General features: G+C 45.9%; 1 protein-coding gene across 1 annotated transcript in view; it reads right to left on the minus strand.

Annotated features, from left to right (window-relative positions):
* Window positions 1–14,728, minus strand: part of LOC120305046 (carnitine O-acetyltransferase-like) — a 53,617-nt gene that overhangs the window by 14,096 nt on the left and 24,793 nt on the right. The window contains exons 4-7 of the mRNA XM_039336353.1: window positions 8,202–8,255; window positions 5,269–5,434; window positions 3,714–3,888; window positions 276–454 (exon numbers count right to left, since the gene is read on the minus strand). Coding sequence (XP_039192287.1) covers window positions 276–454; window positions 3,714–3,888; window positions 5,269–5,434; window positions 8,202–8,255 — 574 coding nt within the window. The remainder of the gene's footprint in view (window positions 1–275; window positions 455–3,713; window positions 3,889–5,268; window positions 5,435–8,201; window positions 8,256–14,728) is intronic.

The following is a 14,728-nucleotide window of genomic DNA, read 5'->3' on the forward strand; positions in this document are numbered from 1 at the left end:
TTACTATTGAGCCAGGTACCCCCTATGCTATACCTGTACATTTGGTTTTTCTTGTCTAAATAAAAAACACTATGTTTCACCGCTCTTATCTCCAGGATATAATCCTAAGGAAGATTCTCACCCAAGATCCTTCTCACAGTTATTGGCATTAAGCCCAGTTTCACCTAGTCAAAAGTTTGTACATTTGGTTTTTCTTACTTAAGTGTAGAACCTTACTTTTATTTATTAGTGTACAACTGAGGAAACCTAATTCATGTTCTGCTTTTTATTCTCACCTGCAGCGTCTTGTCAAACCAGCGATTGCCGCTGTTGGAATAGCTCCCTCCACCGTGCAGCATTTGAGCTGCCAAACGGCTTTGGGCGTGAGTGTCGGACACCTTCAGGATAGGGGCGTCCAGGCAGACGGTGAAGAGGCTACGTTGTATCGTCAGAGCCGATTCCTGGTTCAGCTTATCTGGAACAAGAAATGCCAGATTTAATTCCTGACATGGTTGTGTTGTAACACAGGACATTGTGGTGACCAAAACTGGATGCAGTATTCCAAGTGTGGCCTTACCAAGGCATTGTAAAGTGGTATTAACACTTCACGTGATCTTGATTCTCTCCCTGTTAATGCAGCCTAGCACTGTGTTGTCTTTTTTGGCAGCTGCAACACACTGCTGGCTCATATTTAAGTGATTGTCCACTAGGACTCTGAGATCCCTCTCACAGTTACTACTATTGAGCAAGTTACCCCCAATACTACATCTGTGCATTTGCTTTTTCTTGCCTAAATATTTAATCCTGTTTCCTTTCCTTAAATATAGGTAGTCCTTGATTTATGACTGGTGGCTTAATAATTGTTCGAAGTTCTGATGAACCTTCCTGTGGGGTATTTATGGACCTGGAGTCAAAGATACAATGGTTAGCCCCACCAGCTGTAGTCACAGGACTGCACTTGGGCGACTTGGCAACTGAGCCCCATTTATTTCTATTTGCAGCGTCACATGACCACATTTTACAGTGTTTTTGCCCAAATCCAGCATTTTCTTCCCCTTTTCAGCAAAACTGCGTCATAGCAAATCATTGGTTCGCTTAATGACTATGGTGATTCACTTAACTGCCACAAAAAAGTTGTAAAATTGGATTGGCCATGGGACTGGCCCGTTTTATGACAGTCATGAATTACGACTGTGATTGGCAAGTTTCATTAGGATCATAACTCGAGGACTACCTGTATAGTTATCCTAATATCATTTGTTGTTTTGGGTTGCAAAGTCGTGTCTGACCCACCGTGACCCCATGGACAATGTTCCTCCAGGTCTTCCTGTCCTCTACCATCTTCTGGAGTCCATTTAAGCTCACGCCTACTGCTTCAGTGACTCTATCCAGCCACCTCATTCTCTTTCGTCCCCTTCTTCTATTGCCCTCAATCTTTCCCAGCATTAGGCTCCAGTGAGTTCTTCCTTTTCATTAGGTGGCCAAAGTATTTGAGTTTCAACTTCAGGATCTGGCCTTCTAAAGAGCAATCAGGGTTGATCTCCTCTAGGATTGACCGATTTGATCGCCTTGCAGTCCAGGGGATTCGCAGGAGTCTTCTCCAACACCATAGTTCAAAGTCCTCAATTCTTTGGCGCTCGGCCTTTCTTATGGTCCATCTTTCACAGCCATACATTGCAACTGGGAAAACCATGGCCTTGACTATACACACTTTACCAACCTAAATTTTGCAGGTACTGAAAGACAGTTGGGTAACTTGCTTGTCCCCTTGCAATCAGAAGGCTGGAAAGATGTGGAAACCCCTTTCACAAAATCTGTTCAACAAAACTTTTAACATGAAAAGAAATTGTTGTTTTCTGTTCAGGGACCTAGTTGGATTTAATGTGGCTTAAGTCAGGCATCTCCAAGATGGTGCTCTTCCACTGAGCTCCGATTGTATTTCTTAAAGCAGGGGTGGGGAACCATGGCCCTTTTATGACTTGTGGACTTTAACTCCCAGAATTCCTGAGCTCAAGAATTCTGGGAGTTGAAGTCCACAAGTCATAAAAGGGCCATGGTTTCCCACTCATCTTAAAGAGCCAGCTACAGTTCCAAAGGGGAACTGGGGAATTCTGGGAGTTGAAGTCCAAACATCTTAAAGCTGCCAAGGTTGAAAAACACTGATTTAGAGAGTACAGGTAGTCCTTGACTTACCACAATTAAACCCCAAATTTCTGTTGCTAAGTGAGACATTTGTTAAGTGACTTTTGCCATTTTTTTTGCCACAGTCATTAAGTGAATCATTACAGTTGCTAAGTTAGTGAACCGGCTGTTAAGTGAATCTGGTTTCCCCCTGGATTTTGCTTGTCAAAAGGTCGCAAAAGATGACTGCAACCGTCATAAATATGAACCGCTGGCCAAGTATCCAAATTTTGACCATGTGACCACGGGAATGCTACAGCAGTCATAAGTGTGAAGAATGGTCATGAGTCAGTTTTTTTCAGTGCCGTTGTAACCCTGAACTGTCACTAAATGAACGGTTAAGCCGAGGACTATCTGTATCACGTTAAAGAAGGCTGTAGAGTAGGTATTTTAAATGCACCCTTGAAATACCATTTAAACCAGTGTTTCTCAACCTTGACAATTTTAAGGCATGTGGACTTCAACTCCCAGAATTCCACAGCCAGCATGGCTGGCTGTGGAATTCTGGGAGTTGAAGTCCACATGCCTTAAAATTGTCAAGGTTGAGAAACACTGGTTTAAAAGAAGCCATTTGTTTACATCTGGATCCCCCTCTGTGGAATGGCACGAAAATAAATTTAGGAGCAGTCTGACAGTTGATCTTGAGAAGCAGCAGGGCTCCCTGTCATGCCTCCATTGAAGCCTGAATCTGCTGAGGAAAATGAGCTGGAACAGGACCCTATGGAGGTTGAGGGAGAGGTGTCTGTGCTTCAAAGGAATGTGGGGAAGAGCAGGCCGAGGCAGGCCAGGGCCTTTCAGGATTGGGACAGGAGGAACATGAGAGACAGAGTTCAGGTGATGAGCAAGGGCCACCCCCTCCTGATCCTAGAGCCACGGAGAGAGAAGGAGGGAACAATGCAGGCAGGCTCAACTACTCAGGAGGAGAGCTTCCCACAAGGCACACCTGGAGACTGAGACTTAAGGAGACGCTGTGGGGAGAGGCTTTGTCGGGAACAAACGCTGATTCCTTGGACTTTTGTGTGCTGTTGCTGATCTTGGAAACAACTCTCTGATCTCTTGTTCTGTGTTGTGATTTCTGTTTGAAAACGCTGAAACTCTGACCATTGGACTGGCTGACAAATTTGATTGGGTGTTCAAAGACCTCGGATTGTATTTTGGCTTCTCTTCTGAAACTGCTCAGGATGTATGTTTCATTCCTTGTTATCTACGTGGCCTTGAGTAAATTACTCTTCTAATCTAACTATATGTGAAACTACTTGCAGCCAGAGGCTGCTGAAGGTGTGTGTGTCTTACTTGTTCTGGGGCTTGCCAGAAATGTGGGAGCATTTGGGGAAAATTTGGAGCAATTAAAGGGCGGTTTGAAATGCCAGCTGACTGCATTGCCTCTATGCTGTGCCCTGGGTCATCACATTCCCCTTCACTCAAAATGGAGAATGAACAGCCATCTAACATGGATCCTTTAATCTGGATTCCTGCATGGAGCAGCCTCTTTGTACACGATCAAAGGCCCGTAACTAGTTAATCCTTCTAGCTTCCAAAACCTGGCTTCCCACCTTTCATGAGAGTAGTGAAGGCCTCTCCCCAGGTATGTCGATGGTCACTGGTGAGGACCCCCAAGGGCTCTTTATCCAACTTCCAAGAAAAAGAGCGGATTTTCAGGAGCTGCAGATAGAGCTGGTCAATGGTCAGGGGCGTCCCGTCACTGTTGTATACTTCAAGCCGGAAGAACTGTGAAAGGAACAAAGAAGCAGAGAAGTGAAGGGAACCCCATTCACACCAAGGAGCTGTGCACTTCTGGTTTCATTGAGCAAGTCCCCAAATGTTTGGGGGTTCACACCCTTCTGGCAGCTCTAAGAACCTAGCATGACCCTCTATCCTCAAAAGGCACCGAGTGGTGCTACAGGTAGTCCTTGACTTATGACCATCCATTTAGCAACTGGAAAAAAAAACAACTTATGACCGGCCCGTGTGCTTATAATTGTCGCATCATCCCTGCAGTCATGTAATTATATGATTTGGCTGCTTGCCAAATGTACATTTATGACAGTCATAATGAGGTAGACATGTGATCACCCTTTGCAACTTTCCCAGCTGGTTCTGACAAGCAGAACCAAAGGTGGAAGCAGGCAGGGAAGGTCATAAGTCACGGTGACATGATATCTCACTCAATGGCAAATGGCAAACAGGTCATAAAGTTGGGTACTGTCATGTGATGCCTCGCTTAATGTCTGTGCCATTTAAACAAGGAATTTTCCAGTCTCTCTTGTGATTGTAAGTCAAGGACTACCTGTATCCTTCCTCTAAGGCAGAGGTCTCCAAACTTGGCGACTTTTAAGACTTCTGGACTTTCAACTCAGCAATTCAGTCAGCAGGGCTAGCTGAGGAATTCTGGGAGTTGAAGTCCACAAATTTTAAAATTGCTAGGTTTGGAGGGATTTAGTCTAAGGCAGGGATAGGCAACCTTGGCTCTTTTATGACTCGTGGACTTCAACTCCCAGAATTCCTGAGCCAGCATGGCTCAGCTTGGAAACCTCTCCCTTTCCCCTCAGCATGGCTGGCTCAGGAATTCTGGGAGTTGAAGTCCACGAGTCATAAAAGAGCCTAGGTTGCCTACCCCTGGTCTAAGATCGTCTACCACAGCGGTTTCTGAAAGGAGAGGGGACCACACAGGAACTTCACATTCCTGGACCTTAGCACATTGCCCCCAATCCTCTATCCATGATATACTGTACCGATGCATTGGATTTATATACTACTCCTTGTTCGGGAGCTTAAGGGAGCATCCAAACTGCTCTCCATGTTATCCACAAACAATTCTATGGGGTACAGTGGATTAAGAGACCATGACTGATCCAAAGTAATCCAGGGGATTCCTGTGGTTGAAGGGAGATTAGAATCTGGGTGGCTCCAAATATGTGTCAATACCTGAACTATACCATCACACTTTTATTTTTAAATATTAAAACATTAATATTTTTAAATATTAAAATAGTATTTTGTCTCTTTTTTATATAGCAGCAGAGAAGTATGGGGTCTTATATTCAGGCCCCAAGAACTGCTGTCAACAGATCCAGGGACCAATGGCTGGGCCAAAATGAAGGTATTTACCTGGAAGTTGCGAACAACGGTAATATAATTTGGGGGTTTCCGTCCAGGTGGAGGCAGTAAAATAGAGTCACGTTTTCGTCCAGGGAGTCGGCAAGAGGCAAAGAGGCGAGAATAGCAATCCATGCTGAGTGGGTGGCTGTGGGAATACTCCACTAGCAGGGTCTGGCTGCCATGGGGATGGAAAGGAAAAGATAAGCAAATCAGCATTCTTTCCGTTTCAGTCCATAAGAAAGCTGTGGGCATCTTTACATATGGATTTCTGATTTTCCTTTGTCCTATCTTTCATTCAGGCAGGCCTTCAAATTCAATTTCCTCCCTTTGAAGGAGATTGGCTGAAAAGTATGGAGCAGTCCAAAGTCTATATACAGATGGTGCAAAGAGTGCAGAAAAGAGCAACAAAGATGATTTGGGAGCTAGAGACTAAAACATGTGAAGAACGGTGGGAGGAATTGGGTACGTCTAGTCTAGTGAAAAGAAGGACTAGGGATGACATGATAGCAGTGTTCCAATATTTAGGGGCCGCCACAAAGAAGAAGGGGATCAATCTATTCTCCAAAATACCTGAAGGCAACACAAGAAACAATGGATATTTATTTATTTTATTTATTTATTTATTAAAATTTATAGACCGCCCCACTCCTGCAGGACTCCGGGCGGCTAACAATAAAAACACAATATAACTTAACAAGACAAACAATACAGTAACATTCATCCAGGGGTCAGATTTTATAAACCCCAGGCCTGTCGGAAAAGCCAGGTCTTAAGCAGCTTGCGGAAAACCAACAGGGTGGGAGCGGTCCTAATCTCCCGGGGGAGCTGGTTCCAAGACATGGGCGCCATCACAGAGAAAGCCCTCCCCCGCGGCCCCGCCAAATGGCACTGCTTGGCCGACGGGACCTGAAGGAGGCCCAGCCTGTGGGATCTAACCGGACGAAGGGAACTATGAGGTAGTAGGCGGTCTCGCAAATAGCCTGGCCCTGAGCCATATAGGGCTTTAAAGGTAATCTTTAAAGGTAAACTAATCAAGGAGAGAAGCGACCTGGAATTAAAGAGAAACTTCCTAACCATGAGAACAATTAACCAGTGGAACAGCTTGCCTTCAGAAGGTATGGGAGCTCCAGCACTGGAGGGTTTTAAAAAGAGATTGGACAACCATTTGTCTGACATAGTACAGTCTCCTGCTTGAGCAGGGGGTTGGACTGGAAGACCTCCAAGGTCCCTTCTAGCTCTGTTATTCTGGTTCGAATTAAAATAAATGAATGAGTGCCCCAGAGAGCTTCGGAGAGAGTGGAACAAGAACTCAGATCTCCCCATTTCTAGTCTAGCACCTTCACCAACTGATGCTCTAAGCCAGTGGTTCTTAACCTGGGCGATATTGCCCCCCAGGGGGCGATTTCGTTTTTCAGGGGGGCGATGGAATGAAAAGGGGCGACACGGGGGCGAAGGAACGAAAAGGGGGCGAAATGGGGGCAATGGAGCGAGAAGTTTTGGGGACACTTTTGAGACTTTTTCGTACAGTGAATGGCTGTATATCTGTCGTACAAAAACATCAGATCGCTCGCTATTAGTGGATTGAATTGTGTTTCCAAATGTTCCTCCAGCTAGCTTCAGTACAGAACGCCGTACATATGTGAAGACGCATCGCTTATCTTCATGCGCGTTGTGCAGCAGCCTCCACCCATACAGTGGCGCGCCATTGGCCAGAATATGGGAGATATGGGGAAAAGACTGGAAATAAATTATTTGCATCGATATATCCTGATGACAATTTGAAAGAAAAACAAAAAAAGTGTTTGCATAAATTGAAGAATTATTTCCTATGTTGTGGTTGAAAAGTTATGTTAGGGGATAATAATAATAATACTAATAATAGTAAAGTTGGAAGGGACCTTGGAGGTCATCTAGTCCAACCCCCTGCTCGGGCAGGAAACCCTACACCATTTCGGACAAGTGGCTGTCCAGTCTCTTCTTAAAAACTTCCAGTGTTGGAGCATTTACTGCTTCTGGAGGCAAGCTGTTCCACTGATTAATTGTTCTCTCACTGTCAGGAAGTTCTCCTTAGTCTAGGTTGCTTCTCTCCTTGATTAGTTTCCACCCGTTGCTTCTTGTCTGCCTTCAGGTGCTTTGGAAAATAGCTTCAATTCCCTCTTCAGCCCCTGAGATTTGGAATACTGCTATCATGTCCCCCCTTGTCCTTCTCTTCGTTAAACTAGACATACCCAATTCTAACCGTTCTTATACCGTTCCTTATATGTTTTTAGCCTCCAGTCCCCTAATCATCTTTGTTGCTCTTCTCTGTACTCTTTCTAGAGTCTCAACATCTTTTTTACATCGTGGTGACCAAAACTGGATGCAGTATTCCAAGTGTGGCCTTACCAAGGCATTGTAAGTGGTATTAATACTTCATGTGATCTTGATTCTATCCCTCTGTTAATGCAGCCTAGCACTGTGTTGGCCTTTTTGGCAGCTGCAGCACACTGCTGGCTCATATTTAGGTGATTGTCCACTAGGACTCCGAGGTCCCTCTCACAGTTACTACTGTGGATGGGGGCAATGACAACTTCCTCATTGGCTCAAAGGGGCGATTCGTTCAAAAAGGTTAAGAACCACTGCTCTAGGCACAGCCCAACTACGGTGCTCCTCAACGGAAGCAAAACTCTTTTGACCCCATCAGACAGAAACAAAAATGACATCCACCCAGAAGAAGCAACAGTCATGAAACCCAGTGTCTTGTCTCTGGACCCAAAATTCTACCTTTGACCCGTTCAGGGTTTTCCAAGGAGGGGGGTCCCATGTTCTTCCCTGGCAGAAGGACCCATTTCTTCTTCCAACTTCCACTGGAAATAGAATTTGTCCTCTAGATTTGCCCAGTGGGTTTCAATCCCCATGAACACCCTTGTACCTGGCCAGAAGATCCAAAGGAACCTACTCACCGATCAATCTTTGCCTTGAAATCCAGCACACCCGCAATGAGCTTGGCTGCAAATCTGTGCGAGGGTGAGAAGGCAGGAGAAATGGAAAAACAAGTTAGTACCGCTTTATAATATCTCAGTAAGACAACACGTGGAATACTGCATCCAATTTTGGTCGCCACAATATAAAAAAAATGTTGTGACTCTGGAAAAAGTGCAGAGAAGAACAACATAGATCAGGGCTTTTCAACCTTTTCACCCATTGTACCACTTTTAGGATATAGCAACATCCGAGTACCACCAGTTGCCTAGCAAGGTGTCAAAAATTTGATGACCAAAAAAAAAAAAAAAAAAAAAAAGGAAAAAAGTGATGAAGTACAGGTAGTCCTCAACTTACAACAGTTTGCTTAGTGACTGTTCGATGTTACAATGGCACTGAAAAAAGTGCCCCCCAAGCAACAGCCGAGCAAGACATCTGCCTGCCCGCCCGGTGGTGCTCTTCCTCCTGTCCGAGGTTTTCATTGTTGTGAGCATTTCTGTTGAGGATTGGTAGCAGGGGTGGTGTGGGGTGGTGTTTGGTTTTTATTCCTCCCCGTCTGCTGGGTGGTTGCGGCAGGTTTTGGTCACTTCACATGACTCCGGGACACTGTGACCGTCATAAATATGAATCAGTTGCCAAGCATCTGAATGTAAATCACAAGACCTTGGAAATGCTGCAACATTCCAGCTGATCGTCGCTTCTTCTGGGCTCAGCAGAAGCACCAGGATCAGTGCTGCTTTCCAGCTGGAGCCTGGAGCTGATCCTGGCGCTTTCACTGAGCCTTGACAGGCCTGAAGAAGCGCCAATCAGCTGTAAAGCAGCACTGATCCTGGCGTTTCTGCTGAGCCCTGACAGCCTTGCAGCTCCAGCTGTCTCTCGCTCAGGTTTGTGCAGTGCTGCCACCGGTTCAGCTCATTCCCCTCCCCCGCTACTTTTCTAGGATGGTTGCGTACCACCTGCCAAGTGCCAATGTACCACATGTGGTACCCGTACCACTGGTTGAAAAGCCCTGACATAGATGATTTGGGAGCTGGAGGCTAAAATATAAGAAGAATGATTGCAGGAATTGGGGTATGTGTGCTCTAGTGAAAAGAAGGACTAGGGGTCCTTCATGATAGCAGTACTCTGGTATTTGAGGGGCTGCCACAAAGAAGAAGGGGGTCAACCTATTCTCCTGAGCACCTGAAGGCAGGACAAGAAACAACGGTTGGAAACTAACCAAGAAGAGAAGCAATGTACAAGAAGAAATTTCCTAACGGTGAGAGCAATTAACCAATGGAATAACCTGCCTTCCAAAGTTGTGGGTGCTCAATCACTGAAGGTTTTCAAAAATAGACTGGACACCTATTTGTCTGAAATGATATTGGGTCTTCTGCTTGAGCACGGGGTTGGACTAGAACAGACATGTCAGACACAAGGCCCGGGGGCCGGATGTGGCCCGCCAAGTGGTTTCATGTGGCCCGCGAAGCCATCCTGGAAACAGTGAGGGAACGGCCCCCGCTGCCTTGGCCCTGGCCCAGGCCAGCCGGGAGCCAATATACAATTTTGTGGTGGCCATCTTGGTACTTGCCCTGGTGGACCATGCCTTGGCACTTGCCCCGGTCCCATCCCCTTCTGCCAGAGACCCACAAATCTGTCCTACTCCTGCCCAGGCCCCCACAGGCCCCCTTGACGCAAACGATGTAGAACTGGCCAAGCCCATCCAGTAGGCCACACCCACTCCATCCATGCCCGCCCAGTAGGCCGCACCCACCCTGGCCACACCCACCTGGCCCCCTGAGGGCAACCGCAATGCTGATGCGGCCCTCAGTGAAATTGAGTTTGACACCCCTGGGCTAGAAGATCTCCGAGGTCTCTTCCAACTCTGTTATTCTGTTAAGTTAAAAGCTGCAGAGATACAAGTCCACCTCTCTTCCACCTGTTATAATCCATACAGTAGAGGGCGCTCTTTCCTCCCATTCACTTGCAACTAAGGCAGTGGTTCTCAACCTTTCTAATGCTGCGACCCCATAATACAGTTTCCCATGTTGTGGTGACCCCCAACCACTTATTCATCACTGGGTGCCAGGGGCGTGGCCAAAGAAAAGGGGGAAAAATGGCGGACAGCCTTGTTTGGCGACCCCCGTGAAATGGTCGTTCAACCCCAAATGGGGTCCCGACCCACAGGTTGAGAACCACTGAACTAAGCCCACAATTATTGAGACTTCTTGAATCCCAGAACTACCACTCTCCGCATGCACGGAGACATGGTATCCGTGAGTTGTATTAAAGAGGAAGGTACCACTGGCTGAGTTTTCATAGTAAGCCAGAATATCATTTGGCTCCTTTCTGCTTAGCGTGTTGTCTAAGCAGGCATGGTAGTTAGCAGTTAGCACAACATACAACCACAATTGAGCCTGAAGTTCATGTTGCTAAACAAGGCAGTTGTTAAGCGAATCACATGGTCATTAAGCAAATGATTTCCCTCATTGTCGGAAGCTGGATGGAAAGGATACAACTGGTGATCCCAGGACCTCAGGGCAGTGCGACTGTCCATAAATACATGCAATTACCGAGTGCCCAAATTTTGATCACATGACCATGGACATGCAGCAATGGCCATGACTGTGAAAGCGGGTCATAAGTCACTTTTTTTCAGTGCTGTGGAAACTTTGAATGGTCATTAAACGCACGGATTACCTGTAATGGATGTATAATAATAAAGTTAGAAGGGATCTTGGAGGTCATCTAGTCCAACCCCCTGCTCAGACAGGAAACCCTATACCAGGGCTTTTCAACCAGTGGTACGGGTACCACCTGTGGTATATTGGCACCTGGCAGGTGGTATGCAACCATCCTAGAAAAGTGGTAGCGGGGGAGGGGAATGAGCTGAACCGGTGGCAGCACCGCACAAGCCTGAGCAAGAGACGGCTGGATCTGTAGGGCTGTCAGGGCTCAGCGGAAGCACCAGGATCAGCGCTTCTTCGGGACTGTCAGGGCTCAGCGGAAGCACCATGATCAGCGCCCAGCTCCAGCTGGAGCTCAGTGCTGATCCTGGTGCTTCTGCTGAGCCCTGAAGAAGTACCAATCAGCTAGAAAGCAGCACTGATCCTGGTACTTCTGCTGAGCCCAGAAGAAGCGCCGATCAGCTGGAATGTTGCAGCATCTCCAGGGTCTTGTAATTTACATTCAGATGGTTGGCAACTAATTCATATTTATGACGGTCACGGTGTCCCAGAGTCATGTGAAGTGACCAAAACCTGTTGCAACCACCCAGCAGACAGGGGGAATAAAAACCAAACACCCCCCACCCCACCCCTGCTGCCAATCCTCAACAGAAATGCTCACAACAATGAAAGTCTCGGACAGGAGGAAGAGCGCGGCCGGGTGGGCAGGCAGGTGTCTTGTTCGGCTGTGCCTCGATGGACACTTTTTTCAGTGCCATTGTAACTTCGAACAGTCACTAAGCGAACTGTTGTAAGTTGAGGACACCTGTACTTTATCACTTTTTTCCTTTTTGGGGGGGTCATCAAGTTTTTGACACCTTGCTAAGCGACTGGTGGTACTCAGATGTTGCCATATCCTAAAATTTCAGACAAATGGCTGTCCAGGCTCTTCTTAAAAACTTCCAGTGTTGGAGCATTCACCGCTTCTGGAGGCAGGTTGTTCCACTGGTTAATTGTTCTAACTGTCAGGAAGTTTCTCCTTAGTTCTAGGTTGCTTCTCTCCTTGGTTACTGCTGGTCCTGTCTTCAGGTGCTTTGGAGAATAGCTTGGCTCCCTCTTCTTTGTGGCAGCCCCTGAGATATTGGAACACTGCTATCATGTCACCCTTCATCCTTCTCTTCATTAACTAGACATACCCAATTCCAGCAACCGTTCTTTATATGTTTTAGCCTCCAGTCCCCTAATCATCTTTGTTGCTCTTCTCTGCACTCTTTCTAACAGATGACTTTTAAAGTACCAAACATCGAGATCATTAAGTGAACCAATGTTTGCTATGGGCTGGTTTTGCCAAAAAAGCAGAAGTAAATGTCCCCCCCATTTTTTAATTTTTTTTTTTTTTTTTTGCAAAACCGTAGTAAATCACAGCCTTGTGAATGAAGGACACTGCAGATGGCTGTAAATGCAGGTAGGTTGCTGAGCGTCCAAAGTGCAGTCACGTGACCACAGAAGAGGGTGGGGAGGGGCCACCGAAATTTTCAAATCTGGGTCGTAAGTAGCTTTGGGGAAGGCGTCTATTGTAACTTTTACCATGTTTACTAAGCAACCAGTCCTTAAGTCGGGAGCTATCTGTATGGCAATGCTTTGCAACCGTGGCTGACTAAGGAATTCTGGGAGTTGAAGTCCACACAGCTTACAGTTGCCAAGACTGAAAAAAGGACTGCTATATTGGGAATGGAAACAGGAGAGGATTTCCATCATTTTATTCAGTCGGTTGATTATGCTTTTCAAGATACCTTAACGGACTCTTGCCCCTGTTCTTCTGCCTCGTGTTTGTGACCAATCCTCAAATATAGATATCCAAGCTTTTGTGAGGAAAAAGCTATTTTTCGCATATTACAAGTCTTAATCAGGCAGATTTGGTGATTTAGTAAAAAAAAAAAAAAGAGGCAAGAGGATTATAATGGCAATGCAGGAAGATCACTGTTATTGTGAGGAGTTGCTGACGTATTTTTATTTCCCCTTCATATTAAGAAGAGTTTAGAGCTCATTCTGAGCTAGCCTGCTTGTTTTTCACTCTTGGCTGCTGAATAAAGGAGAAAATAACAAACACAACAACAATAATAAATAAATAAAAGTTGGAAGGAACCTTGAAGGTCATCTAGTCCAACCCCCTGCTCAGGCAGGAAACTCTATACCATTTTGGACAAATGGCTGTCCAGTCTCTTCTTTAAAACTTCCAGTGTTGGAGCATTTACTGCTTCTGGAGGCAGGTTGTTCCACTGAGTAAATGTTCTAACTGTGTGTGTGTGTGTGTGTGTGTGTGTGTGTGTGCGCGCGCGCGCGCGCAAACATTATGTACCTTCAAAGCTGTGAAAGTCTCAGGCTTTCGATTCCCACCTGGAGCCAGATGCCAGCCAGTCTTATAGTCTCCTGACCATAGCAGGGCCATGACATAATGGTGCCAGGCTGTGATAAAAACGGTGGGGGCTGTGTTGTTTATGGGGACTTTCTGCAGGGAACCTAACATCAGATACTGTGCAAACTGGCTGCCCATAAAAAAAAAAAAAAGCCTCTGTATTTATTATTAAGGAACTCCTGGCAGTTTTAAAGACATAGGTAGTCCTCGACTTACGACCACAATTGAGCCCAAAATTTCTGTTGTTACGTGAGTTTTGCCCCACTTTACGACCATTCTTGCCACAGTTGTTGAGTGAATCACTGCAGCTGTTAAGTTAGTCACACACGTTTGCTAAATGAACCTGGCCTCCCCATTGGCTATGCTTGTCAAAGAGGACATGCTTGTCATCGCATGACCCCGAGACATTGCAACTGTCATAAATATGAGCCAGTTACCAAGCATCCCAATTTTGATCACGTGACCCTGCAGCACAGTCATAGGTCACTTTTTTCACTGCTGTTGTAAACTTGGAATGGTCACTAAATGAACTGTTGGAAGTCAAGGACTACCTGTACTGTGTAAACTGGCCGCCCATTAAAAAAAACCACCCCTCTCTATTGTTGTTTTGATTAAGGAGTTCCTGGCAGTTGTAAGAGTTTTCAGTATTATTTTGCTTGGCATGTACGCTTTTTATATTATGCCTTTCAATCTGTTTCTTTTAGCTTAAATAAAGCCTAAAATCTCTTTATTTACTGGTGGGCTTAATGTCTCTGGATCCAAAATAACCAATTGCCTAGGCCAGGGGTAGACAACCTTGGCTCTTTTATGACTCGTGGACTTCAACTCCCAGAATTCCTGAGCCAGCATGGCTCAGCTTGGAAACCTCTCCCTTTCCCCTCAGCATGGCTGGCTCAGGAATTCTGGGAGTAGAAGTCCACGAGTCATAAAAGAGCCTAGGTTGCCTACCCCTGATCTAGGCACCCGATCACTGCCCTGAGACTTGGAAAAAGCAAGAACTAAAAGACACAAAAGTTAAACGGCAAGGCCAACGGAGAACACAGCTGTAACGCTGTGTTGTACAGGGAGTCCTCGACTTACAGCAGTTCATTCAGTGACCGTTTGAAGTTAAAAAGGCCCTGAAAAATGCGACTGTGACCGCTTTTCACACTTACGACCACTGCAGCATCCCCACGGTCACCTGATCAAAATTCAGATGCTTGGCAATTGGTTCATATTTATGACGGTCGCAGTGTCCCGGGATTATGCGATTACTTTTTTCAACCTCCTTACAAGCAAAGTCAATGGGGAAGCCAGATTTGCTTAACAACCAGATTACTAACCTAACAACTGTAGCGATTCACTTAACAACGGTGGCAAGGAATGTCGTAAAATGGGGCAAAACTCACTTAACAAGTGTCTTGCTTAACAACGGAAATGTTGGGCTCAATTGTGGAGGACTACCTGT

This window comes from Crotalus tigris, unplaced genomic scaffold (genome assembly GCF_016545835.1).
Source record: "Crotalus tigris isolate CLP2741 ecotype Arizona unplaced genomic scaffold, ASM1654583v1 scf7180000017666.379230911805:20528666, whole genome shotgun sequence".
Lineage (NCBI taxonomy): Eukaryota > Metazoa > Chordata > Lepidosauria > Squamata > Viperidae > Crotalus > Crotalus tigris.